This window comes from Chaetura pelagica, unplaced genomic scaffold (genome assembly GCF_000747805.2).
Source record: "Chaetura pelagica isolate M959 unplaced genomic scaffold, ChaPel_1.0 scaffold356, whole genome shotgun sequence".
In the NCBI taxonomy this organism is placed as follows: domain Eukaryota; kingdom Metazoa; phylum Chordata; class Aves; order Apodiformes; family Apodidae; genus Chaetura; species Chaetura pelagica.
Genome location: NW_009953964.1, coordinates 10097944 through 10107300, shown reverse-complemented (window position 1 = coordinate 10107300; position 9357 = coordinate 10097944). Strand labels below are relative to the sequence as shown.

The 9357-nt window shown below is 54.3% G+C and overlaps 1 protein-coding gene across 2 annotated transcripts in view; it reads right to left on the bottom strand.

Moving 5' to 3' along the window:
- Positions 1-1013: 1013 nt before the first annotated feature.
- Positions 1014-9357, bottom strand: part of CAMK2A (calcium/calmodulin-dependent protein kinase II alpha) — a 30745-nt gene continuing 22401 nt past the window's right edge. The window contains exons 13-19 of one of the 2 annotated variants that reach the window (XM_010002039.1): positions 9122-9162; positions 4961-4993; positions 3818-3866; positions 2792-2867; positions 1888-1982; positions 1374-1611; positions 1014-1161 (exon numbers count right to left, since the gene is read on the bottom strand). In XM_010002039.1, coding sequence (XP_010000341.1) covers positions 1379-1611; positions 1888-1982; positions 2792-2867; positions 3818-3866; positions 4961-4993; positions 9122-9162 — 527 coding nt within the window. In that variant the 3' untranslated portion in view covers positions 1014-1161; positions 1374-1378. The remainder of the gene's footprint in view (positions 1162-1373; positions 1612-1887; positions 1983-2791; positions 2868-3817; positions 3867-4960; positions 4994-9121; positions 9163-9357) is intronic. The other variant, XM_010002040.1, reaches the window with a different exon arrangement.

The following is a 9357-nucleotide window of genomic DNA, read 5'->3' as shown; positions in this document are numbered from 1 at the left end:
TTTTGGTAATTTATTCTCCTACCACACAACTTCAGTTTATTTTTTAAAGATACATTATGGCTACATCTATTTGTACTTGCAAACACAACAGGTTAGAAAGCATTCACTCATCTTGCAGCCAGCTGGAATGATGCACTGAATGTCTATGTTAGTAAGTTTCTTTGTACTCCAAAATACGATGGCCATATCCAAAAAGCCTGCCATCACTGGTCTCTTGCCAATTCCAGCTCTCCCATGCTCAAAGCATTGCCTGGGATAATGCTATTTAGTGCGGAACAAAATTAAGCCAGGAAGAGTGCTAATGCTTCAAGAGTTTGGATGACATCATGCCAGTCCTTGGGGTCATGCCCACCTAGAGAGACACGTAGAACATTTTGGCTTTGTTCTCTTATCCAGTAAAATATGTGGTGGGTTTGAGAAAATGTAGCTGGATGACTGCAGCCAGCAGCTAAGCACCCACCCAGTCACTCTCTCCAGCAAGATGAGGGAGAGAATCGGAAAATCAAAAGTGAGAAAAACTTGTGGGTTGAGATAAAGACAGTTTAATAAGTGAAGGAAAAAAACCCATGCACCAAGTGATGCAAAGGCAATCACTCACCACCTCCCACCAGCAGACTGTTGCCCAGCCTGTCTCCAAGCAACAGCTATCGTTGAAAGACCACACCCAGTTGTATTGCTGAGCACAAAATTATATGGTATGGGATGTCCCTTTGGTCAGTTGGAGTCAACTGACTGAGCTGTGTCCCCTCCCAACTTCTTGCCTGTGCCCAGCCTGCTCACCAGCCAGACAGATAAGAAATTAAAGTCTTGATACTGTGCAAGCACTGCTCAGTGATAGCTAAACCATCAGTGTGTTAGCAACACTCTTTTAGTCAGAAATCCAAACCTCAGCACCATATGGGCTCCTGTGAAGAAAATGAACTCCATTCCAGCCAGACCCAGTACAGGAATCTAACACTGAATCCAAGTAGGGTGTGTGTGTGTGTGTGTGTGTGTGTGTGTTTGTGCGTGTGTGTGTGCAGTGAGGAGCGAGGGGCTATTCCAGCGGGGAACCAAGCAGCAGAGCCAACAGCCAAAGTCCCACAGGTGAAGATGTTGGAGGAAGTCTCCCCTTGGTAGTCAGTCAGTGACAAACCCCACACAGGCAGAACCACACTTCAGCTGCAGGGAGACAAACCGGGCAGAGACAGAGTTTGCTTTGAGCATCCCTTCAGCAGAGCATCCCTCCCCAGCACGGTCTGGAGGCCACCAGCCACTTCCTCCCCACCGCAGCTCCCCAGGGTGGGATCCCACCCACCCTGCACAGCCCCAGCACCGCAAGGAGCCCACCCCATCCCCTCCAGAACCCCCATGTCCCATCCCTGGAGCCTCACAGGGCTTACTGCGGTAGGACAGAGGGCGCCCCGGATCTGTGGAAGTGGACAATCTGCCATTTGCCATCCCGGCGGTGCCAGATGCGGGTCTCCTCGGACTGGGCGGTGCGGGGGATCCCTCCCGCGTCCACATACTGTGTGATGCGGATGTAGGCGATGCAGGCGGACTCGTCTCCCATCAGGTGGATGTGGGGGTTCAGGATCGTCGTGTGCACAGGTTTGCTGTTCCGGGACCACACTGGAGAGGGTAGAAGGACAGGCAGCTTTGTAAATGCTGCCTGAGTGGGTTCAGGATGGGGCTGCATAGAAAGCAGCAAAGCAAGCAACTCCTCTGCATGCAGCCCCAGTTGACCTAACTGGGTTCATTCACCTCCTGCTGGGATCTTCCAGATCAGCCAGAGATGCTCCCAAAACCACCCTTATCCCCCTCCCTCCAGCGAAGGGATGGAGGTCAAGACACAGCTGGACTCCCAGGAGGTGGGAAGGGTCCCTCAGGAGGCAAGGGGCTGCTTACGGTTTTCAAAGTAGAATCGGTGGAAATCCAGGCCTTCCACAAGGTTGCCCAGAGCCTCAGGCTCGAAAGCAGTCATCCCAGGGTCACACATCTTCCTGGAGAGGTGGGAAGGGGAGAGAAAAGGGAGAGGTTATCTCGCTGCTCCTGGCATGACAGCCTGCAAACCCAAGCAATTCGTGCTTGGAGTGACTCCCTCAGCCCGAGGCCGAGGAGCCTCTGCACCAGCCAGCAATTCAAGCAAGTCTGACCCCATCCCTGCAATCTGCATGAAGCCCACCCCACCTCACCTCCAGCCCACCAACTGCAGCTGGTACCCCAGTGAGGCAGGGTGAATTCTCCACTGCTCACCATCTCCAGTTAAACCTCCCAAAACATTGGCATCTTCTTTGTAAGAAAGAAAAACAGCAGGGAGGAACTCGTAATCTCTGCTCTGCATCAAAATATCCCTGCTGCAATTCTCTGAGGCAGGGATGAAGACCTGCACTTGCTCAGAAACTGCTAATTAAATGGGCCTTGGGCGCAGGAGCAGTGTACTCTGAGGAGCATCAGCTCAGCAAGTAGAAAGCAGTTATGCTTCCAAGCACCCTGCAGCAATCTGGATATAATGGATACCATGGATAGAGTGTTCCTTCTTCCACCATAATTCAGAGTTCTGCAAACCAGAAAATGGGCTTTTCCATGATGGTGACACCAGAGAGATGCGATCAGCTCAGCGTGAGAGAAACACCATGTTTGGAAACTGATATTCCTTGCTTCTCTTGGATGGTCTCTATACCCCACATCAACCTGGTCACCCTGCCCTGGGCATCCACAAAACCTCCCAGGCTGCGTTGTGACAGTGACAGCACCCACTCCAGGGAGTCAAGCCCATGCCCTGGCCCAAACCCACACTAGGCACACTCACGTGTAGGACTCAAAGTCCCCGTTGCTTATTGCTTCAATCAGCTGCTCTGTGACTTTAATGATTTCTTGCTTCCGTACTGTTGGTTTAGAGAGAAGAAGGAAGAAAGAAAAAGGAGAAAACAACCCAAAAGTGCTGACATTGCAATATCACTGATATATCTTTTTCTCAATAAAAACAGACCACAGGACGTTGGGGGCCACTGGAAAAAGCAGGAGAGTGACACTGTGGCACTGTGTGGCTGCTGCTGGGTATCCTGGGAACTGCTGGCTCAGTTGGGAAGGGACTGGGCTGCAAGGAGTTTGGCTTCCTGGGATTCAGGAGGAGCTGTCAGAGATAACCCTGGGTTCTAGTGAGGCTCTGCTTTAAATGCAAATTCGTGTCATGCTTGACTTGTTTTTTTTGCACTGTGGCTAATGAGGGAGCACGTTCCCGAGAGTCATTCAGAAAGGAGGAGAGGGAACCCCATCACTTCCCAAGCCCCGCCTGCCTCTGTGTCCACTCTCAGGGAGCCCTTCCCCAGGAGGACAAGTGTCCCCATAACTCCCAAGTCAGGCCAAAGTCCATCTTGCTTTGTGCTGAGGTGGCTTCACTGAGAGACTTTACAAATTAGCACCGATAAATTATTCCCTGGGTTATTCTTAGAAAGCTGGCTCTGGCAGGCGGGAGACAGGGATTTCCCCTGGAGGCTTTTCCCAAAGGGCCATTTATTTTGGAAGAACAAGCAGCCAGGCTGCTATCCGTGCAGATTTCTGCCATTTCCATGCCTGTTTTCAAGGAACATCCTTGGTTTTGGGAGCCCCTCTCCTCACCAGCAGTGCCCCAGCTGCTCATTGTGGTGACACAGCAGGGAAACCACTTGTGACATATCACCCTAAAGAACAAAAGACACTTCTGAAGGGCCCCAAGGCAGTTCAATGATCGTGAGTTTTGCCATAGCCAATATCTCATTAGGGGTGGCTGCACTAATAATCCCAGGGTAACCTTCCAAAAGAGCATGCCCACCCTCCCAGGTGCCCCTGTTGGTACCTTTGGTGTCTTCATCCTCAATGGTGGTGTTGGTGCTCTCCGATGATTCCTGAGCAAAGAACAGAGAGGAGAGATGGGATGGTGAGAAGGGTCTTTGCCCCACACCGGACAGAGCTCGTGTGTTTGACAGCCCCCCGAGTCTGACCCCACAGCGCTCGACTGTGCCAACGGACAGAAACCAAGGAAAACACCAGCAGGTCCAACCCGTCCTCAACCACGGCTCTAGGGCAGCACTGGCAGAGCCCTCCCTGACCTCCACTCCTTGTAGCCAAGGGCACAAGAGCTGGGCTGGGGAGGGTCCCGTAGGAACCGCGCTGCCTTTCCTACCGACGCCTGCGGGGACAGAGACAGGGCAGGTCCAGGGGGGTTTGGTGGGTTCCTAGGAGCGATGCCGGAGGGGCAGGGAGAGGGGCTGTGTGGGGGTGGAAGACACCATGTTGACTGTACGATAAAGAGAGAGATGTACAAATTAAACAGCGAGGAGGAGCTTGGGATGAGAAAGAGGGGACTGTGCAGGAGTGAGAGAGACCACACTGACCGCAGAGTAGGGAGAGAAATGTACGATAAAACAGAGTGCTTTCCAAGACCCACATGGACCACCGAAGGCTGAGACACAGCTTTTTCAAGAAACAGCTGCTGAGCACTACACAGATTTGGGGGGAGGGGGGTACTGACCCCTCATCTCTCTCCAGGAGCCCCATCAAGGCGACTCTGCTAGCGGAGCTAGAGCAATGGCTCTGCTAGCTCTTCCCAGCAGAGCCTTGCTTATGTATTACCCATAATACCCCGATGTAGGTTGGCAAGGTGTCCCATGACCATACAGTCCCCGCAGAGGCATGGAAGGTGTTTCTCCAAGGCTCCTTGGACCGATGCAGCCTGCAGACCTGAGTCAGGAGAACTGGGAGAAACGGCATGAGAACCCATCAGCAAGAGCCAGGGCTGGCTTCCCACCAGCTAGTGGCCAGCAAGTGCCTGCACCAACCCTGTTAATGGGGTTTGTGGGTGATACGGCTTTGAAGATGTTCCCTCCAACCCCGGTGTCCCTTCTTCCCTACCCCGAAGGTAACTTCCAAAAACAGAGGAAGCTGGAACATGTAGAGAGGCCCAGCAATATCGGCATTGAGGAAGACGAAGGACACTCACCATTAACTGAACGCTGGAACTGGACTTTCTTTTCTGGAAAAACAAGGAGAAGAGATGGAACAGGAAGAGACACAGAGTGAGAAAGGCAGAGAGCGGCACGTGAGAGGCAGCAGCTTCTAAGCCACCCTTCGTGGTCCTCGTGGAGGGGCAAATGAAAGGCACAAGGGGACAACCTGGTGCTCCTGTAGGGATGTGCTGCTGGCTGCAGTGCTGGTGGCTCCATGCCAGCTCCCTCCCCCGCTTCCTGCTGGCACCTTTCTCTCCTGACCTGCCACAATCTCTGGTGTTGCTCATCCCAAGGACCTGCCTAGTCCAAAAGGGAGTCCCCTAGGAGTATGACTGCTCCTGCTGGCTCTATGACCAGGCCAGCAAGCTCAGAGGAAGAGGAGTGGGATGCTGAAAAGCTAAGGCAGCTCCACTACCCGTGCAGCTCTGTGGTGGATGCCATACTGATGTTCACAGTCTCCAGAGCTGGTCTGGTGCATCTGCCCACGCTGCTGATTACTGTGGAGATGCTCTGTTGGCTTTGGACCTAGACCAGTGCTAAACTGGCTGGTTTAAAGCCAGCGTGGCTATTGTTACCCAACCCTGCAAGGCAGACACCCCTGTGGGAAGCTGTCCTGAGCACAGCTCCAATGCTTTAAACCAGGACAAGTCTCCTACAAAGACAAGACCTTACACATGCACGTGTTTATCTCCATCCTTGACCACAACCACTAGACTTCAAGAGTTTTGGGTGGGATGACCCCATAGCCACATTTCTGCTTGCAATCCCAAACTACTTCTGGACTCTCCTTCCTTGCTGTGCTCTGCTCCCCATCTCCATCTTTAATCTAGCCAGGAAAGAGGGGGACATGCACGCTGGCCTCGTGCCCTTTCTCCATCTTCAGCTCCCGGGGGGATGAATCACAGCAGGCAACAGGGAACACCAGCATGCAGGAATCAGAAAGTGCAGTGCCAAACAACAAAGGGTTTCACACCCTAATTAACGAGGCACTGGCTCTGCCTGCCCTGCAGAGGGAAAAGCAGCACACACAGTGCAATTGTCTTGGAAAAATCCACGGAGAGACCCGTTGGGGTGCACGGCTGGACGTGGCGTAAGAACCACCGGTATCCACCCCTCCTCTTGGCTCCTTCCACATCCTCACCAGCGTGAGGTCCCCTCGCTAGGTCCTACATGAATCCTCGGCCCCCTCTCACCGGGCCCACGGGGGTCCCGCAGGGCTGGGCGAGCTGCGCTCTGTGGGAAGGAGCCTCCCGGGCTGTGGGAAGGGGCCGGCGGCTTCTGCTACTTGAGGACATGAGACGGGGCAGTAAACTGCAGAAATTTCAGACGCAACAGAATGCAACACAAAGCAGTGACCGCGTCGAGTCTGGACATACAGTAACAGGATGCAACACGGGGCAGTGAGCTCAGTAATTTAGGACGGGACAGGATGTGACATGGGGCAGTGATTTCATTAGTTTACAATGTGACAAGATGTGACACTACACAGGGCAGTGAAGGTATCATAGCTGCTGGGACCAGAACACCTCTCAGAGACCCCAGAGCAGGGCTCAAGAGGGATTTTTGGTCCCATGAATTCCTCCTTGGGAGGCCCTCTGAGCACGAGGTGGCACCATCCCAGTGCCAGAAGGTTGTGCAGGCAGGCTGGAGGGCAGCACCAGCTACCTGCTGCCCATCTGAGTATCTTTGGGCAGGAACGGCAGGGCTGGCTGCCTGGGATCTGTCTGCTCTTGTAGGGATGGTCAGTCCAGCAGGTTCCTCCAAATGGGGACACAAGTCTTCCAACAGTGAACCACACCACGTGCCCTGACTTACAGCCCCGTTCTGGGCAGGCAGGACCACTCCCTTCCCACCTTCCCATGCACCCAAGGCAGGTTTCCAGGTTAATGCCTCACTTTTCTGGCAAGATAGAAAGAGGTGACCATCTCCCATGCCCTGGCACATGCCCGCTGCCCACAGTGGGCCACTAATGCTTGGACCGGAACACCCAGCCTCCCTGTGCCCCCATCAGAGGGTTACGCTGCGCATCTTCCCAGGCTGACTACAGGAATGAGAGGTGGGAATGGTAATGCTGAAGTTGGCCAACAGAAGCAACCTGCTGGGAAAAGCTTGCCTCTGCTTTGTCTTCTCCTCCTATCCCTTCCTGGCTGTTTAACCAGGCTGTCTCACCTCCACTTGTTGGAAAAGGGGCAATAAAAAAGCAAACTCATTCTCCAGAGCTTGTACACCCTCCTGAGCCAAGTGTTGGCTGGTAGACTGCACTCAGGATGAAGCCTCACTCACTGCTGTCTGCCCACCAGGGAGGACTGGGGATACAAACCAGCCCTTCAGATCCTGCTCTGGCACCAGACTTCCCTTCCTGAGTTTCAGTGATGGCCCAGGAGGTTGGTTAACCAAACTAGTTGTTTTGCTGTGATAGAAAGTGCCTTCTTCCCAGGATAAGGTCTGCTCTCAAAGCTTCTTTGAAGTCAAAGAGGGAACATCATTAACAAGTTAGGCTGGCAAATGGTCTTCTGCCACCACATCATCCCAGTGATGCTAGAGAGGAAAGTCAGGGCTGTCCATTTCTGATGGAAATTTAGGTTCAGGACAGTGCCTGATGAAGCCTCTCCATGCACCAACCACTCTTTTTACAGCTTAAAAACACATATTTTGACTGCTCCCACCCATGCTCCAGCAACTCGTACTGAGTCAGCTCTACCTGTGGTGTAACTTCTCAGGTGACTCCCAGAAGCAGCTGGGACCTCGGAGCAGCAGAGGACAGGCCAGCAGTGGCTGGCAGATGGGTTGCTGGGATTCCCATGGGTCCTGCCCCCTCTGTGCCAGCACTGTTGTCCAAAACTAGCAATCTTGTCCTGGAAACCACGTGGTATCCTGACACCATGGCCCAAAGCAATGTCCTCTCATACCAATGCAGGCCATCAGCTTCATGTTGCAGAATAAAGCAGCCAGAACAGACTGCTGTGGAGCTGAGCCCCGGTCTGGAGGGTTGTGCATGCATGGTCCCACACCTTGCAGGCTTGGCCTGTCCCAGTTTGTGGGTCTGGAAGGACTGGGAGAAAGACAAGCCATCCCCAGACCACTGACTGGACTGAGGAGGGAAGGAGCCAGCTGAGGGCCCTGCTCTTCCATAACCCTGTGCATCTGACAGCCCAGTAAGTCCTATGAAAGGGCTGGAGAAAGGAGAGTGACCATGCTGCAGTCAGGCTTCCAAAGCTCTGCCTGACACTTTGCACCCTTGCTCTGTGGTGGGAGATGTGGTCACACCAGCTCTTCCCTGCTGATTGACCACTTGTACTCATGGAGGGAACAGGCAAAGAGAGAAGGACCCTCACACAGGCCATTCCTTCCTACAAGAGGATGATTAACCACTGCATGGCTAATTGCCACATCTCTGGATCAGCAGAAAAAGCTGCTCAGCAGCAGGATTTTGCTTCCTCCAAGAGCAACCAAATCCTGGAGAAGAGCTGTGGCCCCATACAGAGCGACAGGTGAACCTGAGGGCTCTGCAGCCTGAGAAACAAGGTCCACCAAGCACCGGATTGTTCATCGAACATCACCACATTTGCTCTGTCAAGCATGACCAAGTTTGTTTGCTCTGCCTCCACTGGGCACAGGGGATGGCAGAGCTGCCCAGAGGGTTGAAGGCACCCACGTGCCACCCAGCAGCACACCAGCCCCTGGGGACAGGATGGGACAGGAGCTGGGAGCGAGCCCAGCCCCACCAGCTGCAGACCCTCCAGCAGCAGGACGGGTGCTGGGGTGAGCAGGAGAGGGAGCTGCCCATCTCATGATGTGGTTGCTGCCAGGCTGCAGCCATGGCTTCAGGCTGCAGAGCTGCATCCCTTTGTCCCCTCTCCTATTCCAGCCTCTCCCCGTCCTTGGGGACCATGTTTTGCAGCAATGAAACAGCAGCCAGTTCCCCCTGTGCACCCCTCCAGCACCAGCCAGCTCCCCTCACAAAGCCTCCCATGCACTGCCTGTCCTGGCAGGAGCAGAGCTGGTGGCATGGGGACACAGGGGGACAGCCGGGCCAACAGCTGCCCTTTAAAGTGCAGGGTGTGGTGGGGACAGCCGGCACAGCACCGGGACCCCCGCCACCGGCCCCGCAGCAAGGATCAGGCTGGAGAGGGCAGCAGGGAGAGGGGACTTACCTTCACGCCGTCATTCTTCTTGTTGCCACCACTTTTGCCTCCTGGAGAGAGGAGGAAGGAGGTTAGGAGAGCCAGGCAGGGCACCAAGACCAGGAGGCCAAGGATCAGCAGCATGATGCGGGGTGGCAGAGCGGCCGGACGTGGCACCAGCCGGGGGGTTTTGTCTTCTCTCCAGCCCCCAGGAGCTCAGGGGTGACCTCGCCGGCACCGTCCCGTCCTGCCCCGCTGACTTTCCC